The 24,563-nt window shown below is 44.1% G+C and overlaps 1 protein-coding gene across 4 annotated transcripts in view; it reads left to right on the top strand.

Moving 5' to 3' along the window:
* Positions 1 to 24,563, top strand: part of runx1 (RUNX family transcription factor 1) — a 70,240-nt gene that overhangs the window by 42,274 nt on the left and 3,403 nt on the right. For 3 of the 4 annotated variants that reach the window (XM_057331884.1, XM_057331885.1, XM_057331887.1), the window contains 2 exons: positions 3,111 to 3,215; positions 16,541 to 16,708. In XM_057331884.1, the coding sequence (XP_057187867.1) occupies positions 3,111 to 3,215; positions 16,541 to 16,708 (273 nt within the window). The remainder of the gene's footprint in view (positions 1 to 3,110; positions 3,216 to 16,540; positions 16,709 to 24,563) is intronic. The other variant, XM_057331886.1, reaches the window with a different exon arrangement.

Below are 24,563 nucleotides of genomic sequence, written 5' to 3'. Positions count from 1 at the left end.
GCTAATGTTGCTGTCTTACCCCTACATGCCCGGACCTGAGACACACAAACACAATGTTAACACACTCTTTGTCCTCTTCTCTTTTGTCTGCGTCTTCATTCAAGCGCACACGTATGAAAGAGTGAAAACAGAATTTGGGGGTCTGTGTTTGCTGCAGGTGTGTTTAGATCAGAGACAAGCATGTACTGCAAATGAAAGATTGTGTATGGCGTTTTGTGTTTTTGGTTGTGTACCCCATTAATGTGTACAGAGACGTACGTAAATGTTTAGTTAGGGATGCTAAACAAAATGAAGATATTTGTGTGGTTGCATGAAGGCCCTTGTCGTGCAGAATGTACACACACGACTGTTTCAGACATGCACGTCTGCGCAGACTGTTGTTTATTAGAGCGCGTGATGCGTGTGTGTGTGTGCCGGAGAGCAGCTGTACTCTACAGTGATGGAAGTGATTATGGTTAGTGCCGGAAAAGAGTGAGGGCCGAGAGAAAGCTGGCGTGTTAAGTAAGAGAGAAATGTAAACCACACACACACACACACACACACACACACACACACACACACACACACACACACACACACACACTCTCTCTCTTTAATGCTGCTGAAGTGCTCAAGGTTTTTCATCAGTTAAGACATGGAGATAAGACAACAAAGATTCATCTGTGTGGCTTTTCTTTCTTTTCATCTTCTATATTTGTTCAGTTGGGTTGAGTTGCTGTCCTGAGGCAGTTACACACACACACACATATAAACCTTTGCTTTGTTATTTTGACTTCTGCATGTACACACCATGAAATCCCCTCTAACCCAGACATTTACAAACAAATGAACACAACCCACCCCCCCCACACACACACATTACAGAAACGCACAAGCACACACACTTGTTGTGTATGTATCGGGACGTCCCCTTGAGGAACCTCAAACAGAACGTCTCCGATCCAGACAGTAAACCACTCAGTGAGTGTGTATGTGTGTGGACTTGGTCTTTATATGTTAGTGGGGACCTAAACCTGAATGCACACCAACTCATGGGGACTCGTGTCACTGTGGGGACCAAAATTGAGGTCCTCATGGGCACAAAAGCTTATAAATTGTACAGAACGATAATTTTTGAAAATCTAAAAATGCAAAACGTTTTCTATGATCTTTAGGTTTAGGGGTTGGGTTAGGGGATAAAATATACAGTTTGATCAGCCTTCCTGTAGCTCAGTGGTAAGAGCATTGCGTTAACAACGCAAGGTTGTGGGTTCGATCCCAGGGATAGCACATGCCTATGTATAAATGTATAGGATAAAGCAATGTAAGTTGCTTTGGATAAAACCGTCTGCCAAATGCATAAATTTAAATGTACAGTATACAACTCATTACGCCTATGCACTGTCCCCACAGAGATAATAAAACGTGCGTGCGTGAGTGTGTGTGTGTGAGAATAAAACTAGAATAACTTTTTGCGTATGTGTGTCTTTCCATATACTGTTGGTGTGTGTGTGCCTTTCTGGACTGTGTATGTTTTTGTGGTTTCTGTACTGTATGTGTGAGGAACAGAATAATCTGTGTTTAGGTTTTGCAATTTTCACAGTACAGCGATGGTCTGAAATGTCATGATTATAGGCTGTCGATATACAGTAGACAACTGTATATCTGTATAGAAAGTAGTCTATACAGTAGTCTTCAAGGCATTTCAGAAAATACCATGATACACAAAATAGTTACAATACTTGCTGTTTTATAGGAAATACAAAATATATTATTTTATATTTAGTATTTAAAAATAGTAGTATTTAATATTTAGCAATGATATTACTATCAATATTTATTTGTGCAGCGGTGCATTCAATACGTTTTTCCACAGGTGTGATAGTGTATTAATGTTTGTGTATAAATACTAGTGTGTGTGAGAGAGAGATCATTTCAGACTGAAGTATATGGGTGTTGTCACGCCGACTAAACTCAGAATAGCACCTGGCGTCGGTAGGGTGCGTTTGCTCGGGTTCTCTTGTGTGGCTTTAGTGTGTGTGTGTTTGCAGTCATCCCTGGCAAAGTTTGTCAGATTTTGGTGAAACATTTGGAAATATTCATTTGTACTTTTCTGTGTTTTTTAAAACACTAGTACAAATATAGTTTTCTGAAAATCTACAGAATAAAACTAAAATAACTTTTTTATTGTGTGTTTTTGAAAACCTTTATATGACAAAGTCTGTTCAAGTCGTTTTAGTTCTGATGGATGCAACATTTCATTTGACATGAGAATGAGGCTGTTTAAAATGAAAGACAATGTAAAAATTCTTTAAAGGGTTAGTTCACCCCAAAATGAAAATGTTGTCATCATTTACTCACCCTGAGATTGTTCCAAACCTGTATATATTTTTTTGTTCTGATGAACACAAAAGAAGATATTTTGAAGAATGTCAGTAACCAAACAGATCTCATCCCCCATATGCTGCCATAGTATTTATTTTCCCTACTATGGCAGTAAATGGAGGATGAGATCTGTATTGTTACTGACATTTTCTTTTGTGTTCAGCAGAATAAAAATATTTATACAGGTTAGGGACAACCTGGAGGTGAGGAAATGATGACAGAATTTTCATTTTTAGGTGAACTAAACCTTTAAGACAGAACAAAATATTGAACAGACTCCATGTCTCTTGCTTTTTATTTTTAAAGTGTGTGTTGGTGTTTACATGTGTGTGTGTCTTCTGAATTTAAGCCTGTCTGTATATGTAGACATTTATGAGGAGTGAATACCGCGTCTGATATCTCTCTGTATTATTTCAGACTCTCTCTGAGGTCATCTGGCTCGTCCTGTGATTATTTGGGGACGCTGACGTAGCTCGTGTCTTTACTGTCCTGACACCATGTGTTTGAAGACACAACAAAAGCAACTTTAAATCCCCACATGTGTCGACTTGTGGTTTTGTTTTTTACCAGAGTACAAGCAGTCGTGTCAGTGTAGATCTAACAGCCATCCGTCAAAACATCTGCCATGATATCCATGATAGCCTTGCAGATGTATTATAAATATACTCTAAATCCATCTGCTAAATCTGTTCAACAAATGTCTTGCGTGCATTTTCTGATCTGTGTGTGTGTTTGTGTGTCCACAGGAAAGAGTTTTACTCTCACTATCACCGTCTTCACGAACCCTCCGCAGGTGGCCACCTATCAGAGAGCAATAAAGATCACGGTGGACGGGCCCCGGGAGCCACGGCGTGAGTCCTGACACATTTCTTTTTTTCATTTTACTATAGTTTGTGTTTGTTCTGTCAGTGTGTGTGTGTGTTAGGGTTTTTTGTGTGTCTTTATATGCGTTCATATCACGCTGTTCTCTCGTGCTGGTGGTCGTGGAACGGCTATTCCCCGTTGGTCCGTTATTCTGGTCGGGAATCTGTCTGGCGGCGCCACCCCACATATTCAGGGTCTGTCTGGCCCGGTGTTCAAAGCTCTCAGACGCGCTCTCTGATTTCAGCGGGACTTCCTCTCCTCGCGTGCGCAGACGAGCGCGTCTGCATGAGTGCGGCTGATGGCTTCGCACAGCTGCAGACGGCGTTTGCTTTTCCTCTCATCGCCTGTGATCATTAATCCGCCGTGCTCGAAAGCTCTCGATGTGTGAGGTCAGAGTGAGACACCCACACACGCGCACACACACACACACACGCGCACACACACACACACACACACACACACACACACACACACACACACACACACACACACACGCGCACACACACACGCACGCACACACACACATGCGTCTCCGTTTACTGTGAATGCAGACAGAGTCAAAAACAGCATCTGACATCCTCCTGTGTAACATCCACACACATTCACAAAAACACTGAAGCTCCCCCTGCTGGAGCAGTGTCACATCATCCTGAAGACTTTTCCAAACTTCAGCCTATCAACAAAAAATATCATCTGCTCTCCTCTCATTCTCCTCGTGTCTCATTCTCTCCTCTCATTCTCCTCGTGTCTCATTCTCTCCTCTCATTCTCCTCTCATTCTCATTCTCTCCTCTCATTCTCCTCGTGTCTCATTCTCTCCTCTCATTCTCCACGTGTCTCATTCTCTCCTCTCATTCTCCTCGTGTCTCATTCTCTCCTCTCATTCTCCACGTGTCTCATTCTCTCCTCTCATTCTCCTCGTATCTCATTCTCTCCTCTCATTCTCCACATGTCTCATTCTCTCCTCTCATTCTCCTCCTGTCTCATTCTCTCCTCTCATTCTCCACATGTAGCATTCTCTCCTCTCATTCTCCTCGTGTCTCATTCTCTCCTCTCATTCTCCTCGTTTCTCATTCTCTCCTCTCATTCTCCACATGTCTCATTCTCTCCTCTCATTCTCCTCGTGTCTCATTCTCTCCTCTCATTCTCCTCGTGTCTCATTCTATCCTCTCCTCTGATCATCCTCGTGTCACATTTACTTCTCTCTTCTCATCCTCCTCATGTCTCATTCTCTGCTCTCCTCTCATTCTCCTCATGTCTCATTCTCTGCTCTCCTCTCATTCTCCTCATGTCTCATTCTCTCCTCTCATCCTCCTCACGTCTCATTTACTACTCTCCTCTCCTCTCATCCTCCTCATGTCTCATTCTCTCCTCTAATCCTCCTCATGTCTCATTTACTGCTCTCCTCTCATTCTCCTCATGTCTCATTCTCTGCTCTTCTCTCATCCTCCTCATGTCTTGTTTACTGCTCTCCTCTCATCCTCGTCATGTCTCATTCTATCCTCTCATCCTCTCATCCTCATCATGTCTCATTCTCTGCTCTCCTCTCATCCTCCTCATGTCTCATTTACTGCTCTCCTCTCATTCTCCTCATGTCTCATTCTCTGCTCTTCTCTCATCCTCCTCATGTCTCCTTTACTGCTCTCCTCTCATCCTCTTCATGTCTCATTCTATCCTCTCATCCTCCTCATGTCTCATTTACTGTTCTCCTCTCATCCTCCTCATGTCTCATTCTCTGCTCTCCTCTCATCCTCCTCATTCTCTGCTCTCCTCTCATCCTCCTCATGTCTCATTTACTGCTCTCCTCTCATTCTTCTCATGTCTCATTATCTTCTCTCCTCTCATCCTTCTCATGTCTCAGTTACTGCTCTCCTCTCATTCTCCTCATGTCTCATTCTCTCCTCTCCTCTCATCCTCCTCATGTCTCATTTACTGCTCTCTTCTTATTATCCTTGTCTCATTCACTGCTCTCTTCTCATTCTCCTCATGTCTCAATCTCTGCTCTCCTCTCATTCTCCTCATGTCTCATTCTCTCCTCTCATCCTCCTCACGTCTCATTTACTGCTCTCCTCTCATCCTCATCATGTCTCATTCTCTCCTCTCCGCTCATCCTCCTCATGTCTCATTTACTGCTCTCCTCTCATTCTCCTCATGTCTCATTCTCTGCTCATGTCTCATTTACTGCTCTCCTCTCATCCTCTTCATGTCTCATTCTATCCTCTCATCCTCCTCATGTCTCATTTAGTTTTCTCCTCTCATCCTCCTCATGTCTCATTCTCTGCTCTCCTCTCATCCTCCTCATGTCTCATTTACTGCTCTCCTCTCATTCTCCTCATGTCTCATTCTCTGCTCTCCTCTCATGCTCCTCATGTCTCATTTACTGCTCTCCTCTCATTCTCCTCATGTCTCATTATCGTCTCTCCTCTCATCCTTCTCATGTCTCAGTTGCTGCTCTCCTCTCATTCTCCTCATGTCTCATTCTCTCCTCTCCTCTCATTCTCCTCATGTCTCATTCTCTCCTCTCCTCTCATCCTCCTCATGTCTCATTTACTGCTCTCTTCTTATTATCTTTGTCTCATTCGCGGCTCTCCTCTCATTCTCCTCATCTCCTTCTCTCCTCTCTTCTCATTCTCCTCATGTCTCAATCTCAGCTCTCCTCTCATTCTCCTCCTATGCTCATTCTTTCCTCTCCTCTCATCCTCCTCGTGTCTCATTCTCTGTTCTCCTCTCATTCTCCTCATGTCTCATTTACTGCTCCCCTCTCATTCTCCTCATGTCTCATTCTCTCTCATCCTCATCACGTCTCATTTACTGCTCTCCTCTCATCCTCTTCAAGTCTCATTCTATCCTCTCATCCTCCTCATGTCTCATTTACTGCTCTCCTCTCATTCTCCTCATGTCTCATTATCTTATCTCCTCCCGTCCTTCTCATGTCTCATTTACTGCTCCCCTCTCATTCTCCTCATGTCTCATTCTCTCCTCTCCTCTCATCCTCCTCATGTCTCATTCTCTGCTCTCCTCTCATTCTCCTCATGTCTCATTATCTTCTCTCCTCTCATCCTTCTCATGTCTCAGTTACTGCTCTCCTCTTATTCTCCTCATGTCTCATTCTCTCATCCTCCTCATGTCTCATTTACTGTTCTCTTCTCATCCTCCTCATGTCTCAATCTCTGCTCTCTTCTTATTCTCTTTGTCTCATTCGCTGCCCTCCTCTCATTCTCCTCATCTCCTTCACTCCTCTCTTCTCATTCTCCTCGTGTCTCATTCTCTGCTCTCCTCTCATTCTCCTCATGTCTCAATCTCTGCTCTCTTCTCATTCTCCTCATGTCTTTTTCTCTCCTCTCCTCTCTTCTCATTCTCCTCGTGTCTCAATCTCTGCTCTCCTCTCATTCTCCTCATGTCTCATTTACTGCTCGCTTCTCATCCGCTTCATGTCTCATTCTCCTCATGTCTCATTTACTGCTCTCTTCTCATTCTCCTTTTGTCTCATCCTCTGCTCTTCTCATTCTCATCATGTCTAATCATTGGCTCTCCTCTCATCATGTCTAATCCTTGGCTCTTCTCTCATTCTCCTCATGTCTCGTTCTCTCCTCTCCTCTCCTCCTCCTCATGTCTCATTCTCTGCTCTCCTCTCATTCTCCTCATGTCTCATTATCTCCTCTCCTCTCATCCTTCTCATGTCTCATTTACTGCTCTCTTCTCATCCTCCTCATGTCTCATTCTCTGCTCTCTTCTTATTCTCTTGGTCTCATTCGCTGCTCTCCTCTCATTCTCCTCATCTCCTTCTCTCCTCTCTTCTCATTCTCCTCATGTCTCAATCTCTGCTCTCCTCTCATTCTCCTCCTATGCTCATTCTTTCCTCTCCTCTCATCCTCCTCGTGTCTCATTCTCTGCTCGCCTCTCATTCTCCTCATGTCTCAATCTCTGCTCTCTTCTCATTCTCCTCATGTCTTTTTCTCTCCTCTCTTCTCATTCTCCTCGTGTCTCAATCTCTGCTCTCCTCTCATTCTCCTCATGTCTCATTTACTGCTCTCTTCTCATCCGCTTCATGTCTCATTCTCCTCATGTCTCATTTTCTGCTCTCTTCTCATTCTCCTTTTGTCTCATTCTCTGCTCTTCTCATTCTCATCATGTCTATTTCTCTGCTCTTCTCATTCTCATCATGTCTAATCCTTGGCTCTCCTCTCATCATGTCTAATCCTTGGCTCTTCTCTTATTCTCCTCATGTCTCATTCTCTCCTCTCTCACTCTGGTGCATGCTGGGAGTCGGGTGAGAGAGGTGGTGGTGAGAGCTGTTGCGTGGTAAGATTTTCTAAATCTTTTTTTCCCTCCTTTTTCTTTTTTCCTCTGAAGTTGCATGATTTAGAAAGTGTACATTTTAAAGAGCATTGTATTGGGGTTGTGTGGTAGGACGCCATTATCACTTTGTAATGGTTTCAGGTGTGTTCCTGAAGACAATGCCACAGTGGAAGATGTGCATGTCGCGTTTGGGGATCAAATTGGTCATGAAAACATTTCATCCGCGTCATGTATGAATAAGGCTGTTGTGTTTTTTTTTTAAAGAGCAGAATTTAGTCAATCGCTTAACGGCGCAGTTCTTAATTAACAGCGGCAACTAGCGTTGTATTACAGATTGGCCACAAATCGCTCAGTCCAAACATGATGGTGGCCACCACAGTACAAAAAGATGTCGTTCTTATGTTGACGCAGGGAAGAGATTTTGTGGGCATTAGAAAGACTGTAGAAAGAGCGATGTCTTATGTATTACATAAAATAAAAGGTTTGTGGATTTTAAGTTTAAAAAGAAGGATAAAAGTCAGACAGGAGCTAGGACCTGCGTTAATATTATAAAGACTTTCCAGCAGAGACACGTTAGGACCCGCGGTACTGAGGCTGAGACAGAAACTGGAGAGCGAGCGAGAGCGCGTTTTACTTTTTTACTCGATGATGAATAAACTTTCAGCTAATCCGCGGGTCACATGCATTCCGAACCGGAGAGCACGATCCGCACGGATCATCTCGCGATCTGTTTCACCATGATACCGCGGCGGAGAGGAAGAGGAAACGTGCGTTGTAGAGTTGTTTGTCCGTTTAGGGCTGCTGTACAAAACATGACGGCGAATTCAATGCATGTAGGGCCTCTCTGTATGTAGATATAAATAGTAGGGATGCACCGATACCAGTATCTGTATCGGCCCGATACCAAGCTCATGTACTTGTACTCGTAATGACACACCGATACCAAAGACCGATACCTCGCGTGACATACGTATTGCCCTATGATTTCCGCAATGCGGAAAACGCGGACGGAATTGAGGAATCCAGGCATTTCCTAACAAGAAATTAGCGCTGAACAGCTAACGTAACAGTTAACGAAATATTCAGATACTGTTTAAATATGTATTCTGTTTGTTTTGCGTTACCGTGTGTGAAAGAGTGGTGCGGTTGCGAGTACTGAACGCATTGTGCTTGTGGAGCTTTCAGCGCCAGCATTTCACTGCACGAGGACACGAACACATAAACAAATACCATTTGCGGCGATTCGTCAAAATAAACGTCCTGTTGACTTGAACAAGTTATAATTAGGGCTGCAACAACTAATTGATAAAATCGATAATAATCGATAATGAAATTCGTTGTCAATGAATTTCATTATCGATTAGTTGGTCTGTGACGTCACTTGCGAGCTGCGCAGTTATAAATCAAGCGCATCTTCTTCCCTTTTAAAATTACCGTTTTAGATGTGTCTCTCCTTGCAGCATGAGCTGCGCAGTTTTAAAGTCAGACGTGTCTCTCCGTGGATGCGTCTCTTCGTGCAGCGCGAGGTGCGCAGTTTTAAAGTCAGATGTGGTTCTCCGTGGATGCCTCTCTTCGTGCAGCGCGCGGTGCGCAGTTTTAAAGTCACACGTGTCTCTCCGTGGATGCGTCTCTCCGTGCGGCACAAGTTGTGCTGTTTTAAAGTCAGACGTGTCTCTCCGTGCAGCGCGAGGTACGCAGTTTTAAAGTCACACGTGTCTCTCAGTGGATGCGTCTCTCCGTGCGGCACAAGTTGTGCTGTTTTAAAGTCAGACGTGTCTCTCGGTGCATGCGTCTCTCCGTGCAGCGCGAGGTGCGCAGTTTTAAAGTCTGGTGTGTCTCTCCGTGCAGCACATGTTGCGCAGTTTTAAAGTCAGACGTGTCTCTCGGTGCATGCGTCTCTCCGTGCAGCGCGAGGTGCGCAGTTTTAAAGTCAGACGTGTTTTGCATGCATCTCTTCAAGCTGCGCAGTTTTAAAGTTTAAAGGGGAGAGGTGTTTTAAATGACAAAATAAAACTTGTCCGGACGTTGTGAAGGTGTTTTTCTTCATCATGGAGAGGATAATGTCATCATCCACCACTTTTATCTCATATGGATGCCCAGGATTGTTTTGTTACTGAGCTCAGCGGTGTGTTGTTTTTTTCTTAGAATGTACCAAATTGTTGATTTGTCCGCTCTTAATGTTCCTGGCATCTTTTTGACGGATTTGTAGTGTTTTTGAAATCTAACTATGGTCTGTTTCACTTGCATGGCGATCTCCCTGAACCCCATGATGTGGGTTCACAGCAACAACTTCCAAATGCAAACACCACATGTAGAATCAACTCCAGACCTTTAACATGCTTCATATATGACAAAATTATTTAAGGAAAAGCCCATACATGTGAATAAAACAGCTTTTTATTCAACTGTCCAATTACTTTTGGTCCCTTGAAAAAGGGGGGCGCTTCATATGAAAGAGCTGTAATTCCTAAATCCTTCAGCTAATCTGGATGTGAATACACTCTAAATAAAGCTGAGAGTGTGCACTTTAAGACAATATCTATTATAAAACTGTAACTCGAAAACATATTGATACACAGCTAAAATAACAAAAAATGTGCCTCTGTCCAAATATTTATGGCCCTAACTGTATATTCTGAGTGGGGTTCTTAAAAAAAGTTCTAGTGAAGGTTATGTTGTTATTGGAGGAGATTGGAACTGTACTGTGAATTTTACTGAAGAGCGTAATACCGAGGAACCTCATTTACTGTCCTCAAGCTCATTGTCTAAATTGATAAAATATTTTAAACGTTTAGATATGTGGAGAATTAAACATCCTAATGATAGACAGTATAAGAGTTGTTAAGACTTTTAACAACAGGGTCAGTGCTGGCCGCTTGGACAGATTTTATGTGTCAAACAGTTTTAGTAATCAAACAGATTGCTGTATTTGTCCAATAATATTTTCAGATCATCATTTGATCTCTATGACAATTGTAATGTCTGAGTTTCCCAAGAAGTTTTCACATTGGCATTTCAATGTTAAGTTGCTGCAGGATGCTGCTTTTTGTGATCATTTACATTTTTTGGGGAACATTGGAGAGAGAAAAATGCTAGTTTTGAAAATTTAAAGCTGTGGTGGGATATAGGAAAATTCTAATAAAAATGTTTTGTCAGCAGTATACAGTCAATTCCAATAATAGAGTAAAAAATGTGATTGAGATGCTTGAAAAACAAATTAACTTAATAGAATCACAGTTGGTGGATACATATGACTCTACTTTATATAATAATTTAAAAGAAAAGAAGAGGGAATTGAGTCTGGCTTTGAATGAGAGGGTGAAAGGAGCTCTGGTCAGGTCTCGTTTCCTATCTTTGGCATAGATGGATGCACCACCTTTTTTTTACTTGGAAAGTAGAGTTGCTCAACAGAGACAAATGCCTTGTCTTAAGCTTCCTGATGGGTAGGGTATCCTATAATGCTTTGGAAATGAGGAAACATGTGGTGGACATTTACTCTAATCTCTATGCTGCAAAGAACTGTGTTAATGATTGTATGATGCAGCTTTTTCAAGGTCTTCCTCAATTGGATGGTGACTCTAAAACTGCATTAGATGCCTATATAACATTTAAATAATTGACTGCTGCTGTTGGAAACCTTAATATAGGACGATCCCCTGGACTGGATGGACTGCCAGCTAATGTTTATAAGAGTTTCTAGAGTTGTATAGGGAAGGACCTTTTAGATGTTTTTTTGTTAATGTACTGTATAAAAGATGGTGTTTTGCCTACGTCCTGTATATACGCTATTTTGTCATTATTGCCAAAAAAAGAGAATCTAGCTCTTTTAAAGAATTGGCGTCCTGTTGCACTTCTTACAACTGAATATACAAATTTTTCAAAATGTTTGTCAAACAGACTAAAAAAATAGTTAGAGCTGCTTGTACATAGGGATCAAACATATTGTGTTCCTAAGAGGTCTATTATGGACAATTTATTTTTAGTACGAGATGTTTTGGATATATGTAGTTTTTACAGTTTTTCTCAATTGCTTAAACACATTTCTTGAAATTATGCTTCGTATTCTCAAAACAGTAAACACAAATCCATAACATCTCACCCAATTCCCCAAACATCCTATTTTCAGGTCAAAATGAAGCTCTCTTCTCAAAACCATTCAAACTTGCTGAAAAACCAAACTTTTCCTGCACACATGACACACAAGCCCTCAAAATCACCCACACTGCAACATAGTCTTAGACACTGGTGAGATCAATTCAAAACACTGTTACTAAAACTCTTAGTGGGATTCAGGAATAATTTGACAGCTTAGTGTTTATTAGAATATACAACATAAAAGAGTGCACATAGAGCAAAGTGCAAGAATGAGCTTTAGGAAAAAATAAAACATTACACTACTGTAAAGTAGATGATCTTACAAGACAAGACAAGTTCAAAAACCAAAGAACAATATAAACTGGTCATGCAACACAATACGGTACACAACTGCACAAATAACATTTACATTCAGGCATTTAGCAGATACTTTTATCCAAAGCGACTTACAGAGATGATAAAGGAAACAATACAGTGAAGTGATTTGTCAATAGGAGGCAATGTAAAAAATATGGCATCCTCTGCACCTTTGGCCCAATTTTGTAAAAGTATTCCGTATTTTCTACAAAAATTGTGCTACAGTTTACTGGATACAGAATAGAGACATTTCTCTCATATAAAGTGTGTACTGTAATTATACTGTATGTTTACAGTATGTAGTATAAAGAGAAGTAGATGATTCTAGGATGCACAATTACCTGTGCTCCTATTGATATTATCCTGAGATTCTGATTGGTGTGTCATCAGTTTTGCAACTGAATGTTTACTGATGGATAAATGTGTGCTATTTGAGTTCACATATTGACACTTCAGTTCATTATATTGTGTGTTTGTGTTTTCTGAATGAGAACATGGTTAAACCTTTGCAAATTGAGACTGTTTGTGTGTGGGGTTTGTACAAGTTGGTGTATTGTTCTGAGAATGTGTTTATAGTTTTTTATTTTATAAAATTTTATAGAAAATGGTGAGTTGTTTCATGAATTGTGTGTTAGCAATCGAGAAAAACTGTAATATTAATGTTGGTTTATTCTCATTGGACCAAGAGAAAGCTTTTGATCGTGTTGACCATGATTCTCTTTTTAATGTTTCTCTACTGTATCCTCCCAATTTAACTTTTGAGAAGTGTCAGACCCCCAATAAATACCCAACAATTTGATTCCTTCTCTGCCCCACCTAAGATCCCATGGCAATTGAGGGAGATTTTCAAAATGCCCCTGACCCACCCAAAAAGCTTCACCTTTGTTCCAATTTACTTTGGCTGATGAAGCTTTCTCATAACAATCAAGAACTTCAAACAGCCTCTTAATATCTTAATTATGGTTAACAAAGACTGTATTATCATCAGCATAGGCAGAAAGACATATTTTCGAGACAAAATAAAAACCTGGCACATGAAAACCTGACAATTTCTCTCAAAGTTTAAAAAGTAAGTTGCTAAACTGTACAATTGACCAGATAGTGGACAGCCTTGCCTTATCCCTCTTAATATAGTAAAAGGTCAGCTCAAACCACCCCCACCTTAACCATACAAGCAGCATAAGAATATAATAACTGTACCATTTTTACAAAATTGTCACCAAAAGCTTTTAACACGGTGTGCACAAAGTTGTCTAGATGGAAAATTTGCTACCTCAGCTGTTTTACAGGGGAAGAATTTTAGTGACCAATAATTTGGTTGCTTCTACACTTTGGCATAAGCTAATGGTGCTACAACCACCTGCAGGACTTATAGAAGAAATTCAAAGAAAGCTTGTGAGTTTTTTCTGGTCGGGGCAACACTGGATTCGCTCTGCTGCATTGTTCCTTCCTGTTCAAGAAGGAGGTCAAGGACTGGTGGATATAAAATTCAGAATAATGAACTTCCGTTTGCAGACTCTTCAAAGACTGTTGTATCACACTAATGCATCTTGGATGGAAACTGCTGTTGTTCTCCTTAGGCAGGCAGGAGGTATGGGACTGAACAAATATCTGATCCTAATGCAGCTCCAAGATGATGATGGAGTGGATATTATATCATTTTACAAGTCAACAATGGAGGCATGGAAAGTGTTTACTATTTAACGTTCATCAGATGAACCTGCTGGTTTCTGGCTATTTGAGGAACCATTTTTTTCAACTCTTTGTTACAAGCAAGACTGATGTCTGCACAAAGTTTGCGTTCGCGTTTCATTGCTGCTGGATGCATAAAGTTGGGACATGTTTTGAATACATAGATAGAGGATTTGAGTGAAAGGACTGGGTTGAGATCATTACAACTGCTAAAGCCATCTCTGAGATTACTCAGTCTTTGGATGTGGACTATAAAACTTTCTTAAATGATTCAAAGAACATTAATCAATGGAGAAAGGGAGTTCCTTATGTGTTTCCCTCATTAAAAATAAAGATTGCTATGGGGGAGTGGGAAGGTAATGAAAAATGTCTTCTGTCATTTAAAACCCCTCAGTTGGATGAGTTTGAGGAAGTAACAAGGAAAACCCTTTATATTTCCTGTGTAAAGTCATCTAATGGTCGTTTTTTGAGAGGACTTCCAGAAAAAAGATGGACTGAGTTTTTAAGAACTAATTATTCCCCTAGAGGCTGTTGGCGGTCCCTATACAAATGACCAATTGACAAACGGACAGGTGACCTCCAATGGAGGATTGTACATGGGGCCATAGCTACGAACAGACACGTGGCACACCTTAATCCTTCTGTAGGGGTGGGCTGTCTTTTTTGTTCTGAAGTTGAAACAGTTTATCATTTGTTTGTACAATGTTCTCGGTTAAATTATCTCTTCTTTCTTTTTTTCCCAATGGTTTATGGCAATTGGTGAAACTTTCTCTTCTGAAATATTTATTTATGGTCCAAAATATTCAGCAAGTAGGAAAAATTTGTTGACCTTATTGAATTTATTGTCTGGTACATCAAACTTGCAATTTGGAAATCTGGGGAAAATAAATTGCTAGGGCAAGGTTCTTTGAATGTGTTAAACATGTTTATGGTACTGGTGGCAGCTTGTCTTAGGATAGAGCATGCCTATTATAAGTTGGTAAACCGTGTAGAAGTGTTTGTCGATATTTGGGGGATAAATGAGGTTCTCCACACAGCTAATGAAGATGATGATTTCTTGATTGCTTTAAAACAAAAATTATATATATATATTTTTGTATTTTTTAATAATTGGCTTGTATTTTGATAAGTCTCTTTGTGTGACTGAAAATATTGTGTCTCAGGTGCTTTTCAATCATGTCTCATTCTCTGCTCTTCTCCTTCTCATCATGTCTCATTCTCTGCTCTTCTTATTCTCATCATATCTAATCATTGTCTCTTATCTCATTCTCATCATGTCTCGTTCTCGGCTCTCTACTGCTTCTCCCTCTTCTGCTTTCCTCTTAATCTCCTCATGTCTCAATTACTGCTCTCCTCTCATTACTTTCTTGTCTTGTCTCTTTCTCTGCTCCTCTTATTCTCATCATGTCTCGTTCTTGGCTCTCTACTGCTTTCCTCTTCTCTGCTCTCCTCTGAATCTCCTAATGTCTCAGTTACTGCTCACCTCTCATTATTTCTTGTATATTTATCTGCTCTTCTTACTCTCATCATGTCTCATCCTCGGCTCTTATTCTTCTCATGTCTCGTTTTCTGCTGCTTTCATCTTCTCTGCTCTCCTCTGAATCTCCTAATGTCTCAAGCACTGCTCACCTCTCATTCTTTTCTTGTATCTTTCTCTGCTCTTCTTATTCTCATCATGTCTCATCCTCGGCTCTTATTCTTCTCATGTCTCGTTCTCTGCTGCTTTCATCTTCTCTGCTCCCCTCTGAATCTCCTAATGTCTGAAGTACTGCTCACCTCTCATTACTTTCTTCTCTTGTCTCTTTCTCTGCTCCTCTTATTCTCATCATGTCTCGTTCTTGGCTCTCTACTGCTTTCCTCTTCTCTGCTCTCCTCTGAATCTCCTAATGTCTCAATTTCTGCTCACCTCTCATTCTTTTAATGTATCTTTCTCTGCTGTTCTTATTCTCATCATGTCTCATCCTCGGCTCTTATTCTTCTCATGTCTCGTTTTCTGCTGCTTTCCTCTTCTCTGCTCTCCTCTGAATCTCCTAATGTCTCAAGTACTGCTCACCTCTCATTATTTCTTGTATATTTCTCTGCTCTTCTTATTCTCATCATGTCTCATCCTCGGCTCTTCTTCTTCTCATGTCTCGTTCTCTGCTGCTTTCATCTTCTCTGCTTCCCTCGGAATCTCCTAATGTCTGAAGTACTGCTCACCTCTCATTCTTTTGTTGTATCTTTCTCTGCTCTTCTTATTCTCATCAAGTCTCATCATCGGCTCTTATTCTTCTCATGCCTCGTTCTCTGCTGCTTTCATCTTCTCTGCTTTCATCTTCTCTGCTCTCCTCTCAATCACCTCATGTTTAATTTATTGCTCTCTTCTGCTCTCCTCTCATTCTTCTATTGACTCATCTTCTGCTCTTTTCATTTTCTTCTTGTCTTATACTCAGCTGTATTTTTATCTTCTTTTCTTTTCCTTCTACTCTTCTACATTTATTCTGTTCTTGGCTCATTCTCTGCTCTACTTTTAATCTACTCTCCTATCGTCTCATTATCTGCTCTCTTCTCTCCTCTCCTCATCTCATCTCATCTCATCTCATCTCATCTCATCTCATCATCTCATCTCATTATTTCAGCTCATTCTTTGCTCGTCTCCTCTTAATCTCTCCTCGATTTATTCTCCTCTTCTATTCTCTCTCTCCTCGCACGTTTTTCAGCAGTATGAGTGGGATCTCCAGTGTGTCATATGCAGATGTGGATGTGTTGGAATGAGAGTATAGTATGAAAAATGATTTTTTTTTGGTGTGTGTGTTTTGAATTTGTTAATGGACCGTAGGCAACACAACCGCTTTCTCTCATCTCCGTTCTGTGTGTATGTGTGTGTCCAGGACACCGCCAGAAGCCGGATGAAGGTGTAAAGCCAGGCACGTTAGCTTTCTCTGAGCAGCTGAGGCGAAGTGCCATGCGCTGCAGTCCTCACCATGGCCCCGCCCACAACCCACGCCCAGCCCTCAACACACCCTCGTTCAGCAGCCCCACCCACAGCCAGATTCCCGGTGAGTTAGACCAGAAAGTCTCCATATTTGATATTATATCTATATCAGAGAGCAATGCAGGTGCAGGGCGGGCCTGCGTTAGGCCTTTGTCCTTTTTAAACATCCTTTCTTAACGTCACCGAAATGTTTTGTTAAGTAAGGAATACATGCAGGCTGTTGTGTTACCACTGTTTGAGGCATTTGGACTCGCTTGGGATTCTTTTCCAGTGCTTTTTGCTAGTTTAGGGATAGTGAAAGTGTGTGTGTTAGTGTGTATGTTACTTTGTTATTGGTTCTGCTTGTTCCTGGCAGGTGATGGGGGGAAGTGGGGACACATCACACATCATCGGACATTCAGACATAACAAATACAGAGAACAAGGCCACCTTTGATTGGAGCTTAGACGAGCATGCCAGAGCGCGTCGCCACAACCACACACAGACAGACTCACACATTTACGCACTCATACAGATACACACACATATATACACACACATTTTCTCACACACAAATGCACATGCACTCACACACACACACACACGCACACAGATACACAAACAATAACTCACACAAACACATACACACTCTCTCACACACGCATGCACACACTGTCTTACTGATACACATACACACGCCTACACATACACACCCACACTCTTACCCCCACGTTCAGACCGCCAGCTACACCCAGCGACAAAGCGAGGCAATGTCATTCATTTCAATGGAGAGCCGGCAACTTCCGGTGACACGAGTGACAGTGACCGTTGGTGACAGGAAGTGAGTGTGTCTAGCAACACGACAAAGTTGAGATTTGCTCAACTTCATGCAAATGATGAGCGACTTTCGGGAGCGACTACCTATAGGAGTAAAGCAGTGGAGCTTACGTCAGCTTTCTCTCGTCAGTTACTGCAGGGTTTGTTTATAAATGTTACTAGAGCAACCAAAGGTAGGAACGCCTTCTGACCACCTCGTAGCAAGAGACTAGCGACACACAGCGACACAGTCGCTGGCGGTCTATATGCACAGTTACTCGCACATACACAAACACTGACTCAAATAAACAAACACGTGCACACACACACACTTACCCACACAGATACACAAACACTCACACACAAACAGATATTCACACTCTTTCACACACATACTCTCTCTCACACACACAAACACACTGGAATGGAAAGTGTAGATCCAAAATATGTCTTTGTAATATGAGCAAAAAAGCACAACTTAAATGAAATGACAAAAGCTGTTGCTCATAGCCAGTTTTTACTGCTATTCCTGAAATCATTATACGGTCTGTTTGGAATGTGATTCCTATGAATCAGATCCACATCAAATGTGTGTGCAAGAGACGAGAATAAACACCCATCGTTACATTCATCCCACAAAACACAATCTGTCCCAACTGCTCTTCAGATTTGTTCTCTTCTCTTTTATTTGATATATTTATATATCAAGTAATCTTCTGAGAAATGGACTGACGGGACGTCAGAGTTCAGCCCGCAGCACTTCTGCTTTTCACCCATTTCCCAGCGTGAAAACACGGAGCTCCACCTCTGAAATATTGAGATCCTCAGAGTTTCGATTCCTCTTCACGCGTGCAGATGAGAGCAAGGTGTGTGTGTGTTGTGTGTCCTTGTGTATGTTGTGTGTAAGAGAGACAGACAGAAGGATATAGAGAGCGAGCACCTTGCATGTATGCATTGGGAGGAAGCAGAGCGCAGAATAAAGGAAGTGAGATTCATTCGACAGGAAGCAGTTTCGTGTGAAAATCCCTCATTTAAAACACAAGCAAATTAAATGCGGCTTCATTTTGTTTTTGAAAAAAAACATCATGACAAAATGAATAATTTCCATCCTGATATAAGCTGGTGTATGTTAATTAGTATTGAAATTCAATTAAAATCTCGATGAGCAAGAAAAGAGCAACATATGAGCAATAAAGTGTTCCTCTAGCATTGAGCTGAATGATGCGGTTTGGAACGGACCGAATGTTTCCTGCCGCCTGCTTCCCTCTGATCCGGCAGCCAGAAATAGCAGCGGGAGCGCGTCCAACGGAAACCGTTATTAAGTCATTCAAGAGCGTTTTCTCTTTCGTTCTCATTACTTGCTACTTCTCTTTTCATACTGGAGAAAATGGTGAGCAGCTGGGGCGGCCGTGTCCGTTTGTTTGTGTGTTTGCACAGGCTCTGTGTGTCACAGTGCGTGCAAATTTGAGGAAGCTTCTGAATTTAAAGAAGTTTGCATTTGCAGCGTGTAGGTATGACCCTAACCGCACAGAAAGAGGAAGTTGGGACAGAAATATGTTTGAAGAACGATTTTTGGCAGCGGCTTCCAATGAAACGTAACGCTTGCTGTAGATGTTTTCACAACCACCACTATAACATTAAACCTCTGTGACTTTAAATAAGTTACAGGCAGATGTATCAAATGTCGGCAGATATCTTTGAGAGATTTTTAGGGAAAAAATTAGCCAGAGGGAATTTGAAAGCTGGAAAATTCACTGAATTGATAACGTAACTTTGATCGTTCCAGTAAATCAAAACCCGAGAGAATGACAGTGTTTTCTTTTCAAAAAAGTTATTTCAAATCTACTTCCAAAAGACATGATTTCTCACAGGAAAGAAAAATCACAGATCTCTTTAATATCTCAGTCATTTCTCTTAGACATTAACAAGATTAAATGGAGAGCATATGGAAACGTGTGTCTCGGATATTTCTACTGAGAAAAAGAGTCAGAAATGTGACAAATGTGTGTGTCATGAGAGTTTGAGAAGAGATGTCAACAATGTGTCAAACTGAGCTCAGATTTCTCTCGTCTGCAATCAAAAGTCAATATTACTGAAGATCTCAATATCAACTCAAACATTTCTCATCACATTTACTCAAATCCACATTATTTCACCTCTAAATCTACATTCATTGAACACCCCCATACTGTTCATGTGTTGTTTACTCATTTGTTTCTCTTTTTATTTCTCCTAAGCAATTTGATACCTAAATGAAAAAAACTAAGAACTCAATTAAATCTTCTGAGCTATTTGAGCACTAACAGTCAACTGTTTCGTTATGAACATTTGTGTTAGTCCTACATTCGGTGCGTATCTCTTCTGACTCTTTTTTTTCTGGTAGCTGTGTGTGTGAGCAATAAATGATTGAGCCCGGATGCTTGAATCCGCCTCCAGCCACCCACCCAGCCATGTGTGACTCCTGCCCCAGATCACAAGCCTCGAGCTCGGGGAGGGGAGGCAGGAGAAGCGGGGGCTCTCGGGGGATCTGGCAGCGGGCCGCGGTCTGGCTTCACTTGAAACAGCCCGCGCGCTCATTGGCCGCTGTGTGTAATTTGCTTCCTCTGTGATGGCCCGCCTCACTCCTCTGTCTGGAAGTCTGTAGGCTATTGGCGAGCATTTATTAGACCGCATGGGGGAAAAAAACAAACAGGCAAACTCATTCTGAGACGATGTCTCCTCCCGCCCTCTTTACTCCATTATTCAGTGTCCTCATGTTTGTCTGAATAGTTTAACCGGCACGTACAAATGTGCAGACGAGACACAAAAATGAAAATGTTGTTGTTTGAACTTCATGAGTCAGCAATGAAGTTCCCTTTCTGTCGGTCTCTCGACGTTGTGTCGAGCCGACAGATGGGGTTCGCTCTTGAGAACCTATCAACTTCTGTCTAGTTTAGAAAAGGCCAATGAAATTGGCGAATGAAATTTGCATGCCGGACTCCGCCCCCGGATATCTGGGTATAAAAGGGAGACGGCGTGCTGCATTCATTCACCTTTTGTTCTTCGGAGCCTTCACACTGATCGACTTCGAGACTTCAATCTCTACGCTGATTTACTGCTGGAATCTTATGACGTGGTGCAGCGGACTGTCCCTTCCTGCAGCGACGTTCCCCTGGGCGTCTCGGCAGTTCCAGAAGTGTTCAAGTTTTTTTCTGAAAGAGCAAATTTCTCCAGCGTGGCATGTCCCGCTGTTCACATGGGTGCAACACACTCATCGAGGAGGTGGACAGACACGATGTCTGCTTCCAGTACGCTGGGGCAGACGTTGTGGATACGTCCTGCTCGCACTGCGGGCGGTTGATGATTCAGACGTTGCGTCACAGGCGGCTGTGTTCCCACGGGACTCAGCCACCACCTTGTCTGCTCACTGTTCCGTGACAGCAGGACTACGGCCCTGCCGCCCGATACGACAAGCAGCGAGGGTGATATGAGGATCACTGTGAGCGCTTATCCGCCAGCCACTGGCTCATGGACCGTTCGCACCTCGTCTCACTCGTTTGTCCATTCCCCAGGAGACGGTCCCACCGTCTTGTTCCTCAACCACGTATTCGGACACGATGCGTGATGATATGTTGCAGCATCGAGGGATGACGTACTGCCATCCGACTCTGACAATTCCTCGGGTTCCCTCCCTCGGGGGGTCGAGCCCAGGAAGAAGCGGACGTCGAAATGTCAGCCATGCTTTCCCGGGCCGCCGTGAGCGTCGGGTTGCAGTGCCCGCACTACCTCTCCCAGCGCTCGCGGCTGGCTACACGGCACCTCGGGGTTGAGCGCGGCTCCAAGCCACGCCCACCCTCAGGGCTGTGTTTACCGGAAGTGCATGAGGAACCTAGTAACACCTGCAATGCCCCTTTCCGGCACGTTCACGTCAAACAAAGTTCTGTCACACTCTCTTTCCTCGAGGGTAAGGCAGCTAGAGGATACGTCGATGTCCCCCAGGTGGAGTGTGCCGCCGCGGTGGACTCGTGCCCGCAGGCGGCGGCCATCTGGGGGGCTCGACCTAGACTCCCGTCCAAAGCATGTGGGTCTCGGCATCCCTGGTGTCGAGAGCTCACATGCGGCGGACCAAGCTGCCTCCTCTCTCCACGCTATGGCTCCTGCCAGGCCAAGGTGTTGAGAGACCTCCACGAGGGTAAAGACCGACCCAGCGCTTATGCAGGAACTCCGCGCCGCCACCGACCTCGCTCTACGGGTGACCAAGGTGACCGACGCGGGATGTCCACACTTGTGGTCCATGAGAGACACCTCTGGCTGAACCTTGCACAGATGAGTAACGCCGATAAGGTCCGCTTTCTCGACGCACCCATCTCGCAAGGGGGGGGGGGGGCTGTTTGGTGATACTGTCGAGCCGCAGTTCTCAACAGTAAAGAAGCAGACAGAGGATATCAAGCATATCCTCGGCCGCCCTCGGCCGTCGAATCCCGTGCATTGTCTGCTTCCCAGCAGCCCTGGTCCTCTTCGACACCCTCCGGCTCTGGCGCCCCCCACTCAGGCAGCCGCCCCGGAAGAGACATCGAAGAGGAGACCATCACCCCATCAGCAGCCTCGGCGAAAGCGGCCCTCATGGGAAGACCCCAGGGAGATTGAGAATACCATTGGGCCCGACCCCAGCCTCTCCATCGCTGGGGGATCGGAGAGGGACGGTTCCTGCCCCATCTCACCACCTCTGGCCCCCTCTGGAGGGCTAGCGCCCACTTACTCAAATAGAGTTTCCTCTCTCTCTGGGTCATTACAGCCGCTCCCACCCTCGGCACGACGGTGGACGGCAACTCGACGTTGCGCCATGGCGAAGCACAACGTTGAGTATAAACACTAGCCCTCAGCACTCTCAGTCAGACAGTGCGTTGAGCTGCGCAATCGCCAGGCAGGAAAAACAGCAGAGCCGATCTCCTCCCCGGGGGCCCTCCCCCGGCAAGGGATCCATATTGCTGGCCATCGAACCACCCCCCATGGGGCCGATGAAGCAGATCAAACCCCTAGTCCCCCTGTCTTGGTTCCTGGGAGCTTGGCAGCTTCCCAGGCCGTCAGGCTGGCTAGGGAGGACGATCCGTCTCGGCTACGCGATCCAGTTCACCAGACGCCCTCCCAAGTTGGGGCATCCTCTCTACCTCAGTCAGAGGTGGGGATGCGCCCGTGCTTTGGGCGAGGTTGCCACCCTTCTGGTGAATGGAGCGATCGAGCCGAGATGTTCAACGGGTTTTACAGCACGTACTTCATTGTCCCAAGAAAGGCGGGGGGATGCGCCCCATCCGAGATCTGCATGCCCTGAACAAGCACCTACACAAGCTGCCATTCAGGAGGATCACGCAGAAGCGCATCCTGATGTCTGTCAGATGTCAGGACTGGTTCATGGCAATCGACCTGAAGGATGTGTACTTTCATGTCTCTTTCCTCCCTCGACATCGGCCGTTCCTACGGTTCACTTTCGAGGGGCGGGCATATCAGTACAGGGTCCTCCCCTTCAGTCTGTCCCTGTCTCCGCGTGTCTTCACGAAGATCGTGGAAGCCGCCCTCCTTCCCCTCAGGGAAAGAGGTGTGCGGGTACTGAACTATCTCGACGACTGGCTCATTTTGGCACACTCGCGAGATCTGTTGTGTACACACAGGGACCTGGTGCTCTGGCACCTAGATCGGTTGGGGCTACAGGTCAACTGGGAAAAGAGCAAGCTCTCCCCTGTGCAGAGCATCCTCTTTCTCGGTATGGAACTCGAATCGGTCTCCATGACAGCGTGACTGACTACAGAGCTCGCCCAGTCAGTGTGAACTGCCTGAAGGTTTCAGGCAGTCAGCGGTCCCCCTGAAACAATTTCAGAGGCTCCTGGGATACATGGCATCCTCGGCAGGGGTGGTTCCCTTCGGGTTGATGCACATGCGACCGCGCCAACACTGGCTACAGAGTCGGGTTCCTTGGAGAGCGTGGCACACCGGCAGCAGACGTATCGTCATCACGCCTGTCTGCCGACGCACCCTAACCCCCTGGTCTTCTATGACCTTTTTGCAGACAGGAGTCCCCCTAGGGCAGGTGTCAAGACATGTCAACACAGGTGTCAACAACTCCCTCAGTCCGCACAATTTCCCATGAGTTCTCCCCTGATGGTGAGACCATGTTGGTGTCTCCACTAATTCCTCCCTACGGAGGTAGTGGTCTCTGTAGCGTTTTTCCCCCAGGGGGGAATAATGCTTACCCAGTGGCCCTTACCGTGCCGGGCGGCTTCTCGCTGTTAGAGAATCAAGGCCTCCGCCCATGACGGCCGGTGGCAGGGGCTTCCCACCTTTTCTTCAAAAGCTCTGGGACCCCCTACCTCTCCACTGGACGGTTACATTTTCGCGCTAGCGCTCGTCTGACTCGCCCAGGCCAGTCAGCGTCGCTCCACTGGAGATTGTGATGCGGCACAGCGATGTGGTGTTTTCCATAGGAACCCCATCTGTCAGCTCGACACAACGTCGAGAGACCGACAGAAAGGGTACGTCTTGGTTACGGATGTAACCTCAGCTCCCTGATGGAGGGAACGAGACGTTGTGTCCTTCTTGCCACAACGCTGGCCGCCCGCCGCAGCGATCGAGGGATGCTCAGGCTCCTGAGACCAAAGGTGAATGAATGCAGCACGCCGTCTTCCTTTTATACCCGGATATCCGGGGGCGGAGTCCTGCATGCAAATTTCATTCGCCAATTTCATTGGCCTTTTCTAAACTAGTCAGAAGTTGATAGGTTCTCAAGAGCGAACCCCATCTGTCGGCTCGACAAACATCTCGTTCCCTCCATCAGGGAACTGAGGTTACATCCGTAACCAAGACGTTTTTACTGGTTATTTCTTTCTGTTATGTCTTTTTTCCACCTTTTATTTTATATCCAATTGAATGAGATTTTAAAGGCAGGTGTGTTTAAAGCTGCTATCTGTAAACTTTTTTGTTCAAATGTATAAAAATCAGTTATTGAGCAAACTTGAAATCTTTTTTTGCATTAAGGTCTGATTCCGTTTACTCTGGTACATGACTTAAATTTAAGGGTTGTAAACCTGTGTTAAGTGTATTACGGCTGGATGTTTATGTGTGAGTTTGTGGAAGCAAAAGTTTGTTTAGCATCT

This window comes from Triplophysa rosa, linkage group LG4 (assembly GCF_024868665.1).
Source record: "Triplophysa rosa linkage group LG4, Trosa_1v2, whole genome shotgun sequence".
In the NCBI taxonomy this organism is placed as follows: Eukaryota; Metazoa; Chordata; class Actinopteri; order Cypriniformes; family Nemacheilidae; genus Triplophysa; species Triplophysa rosa.
Note: the sequence above shows the minus strand (reverse complement) of the source record. Positions and strands in the feature narration are given on the sequence as shown.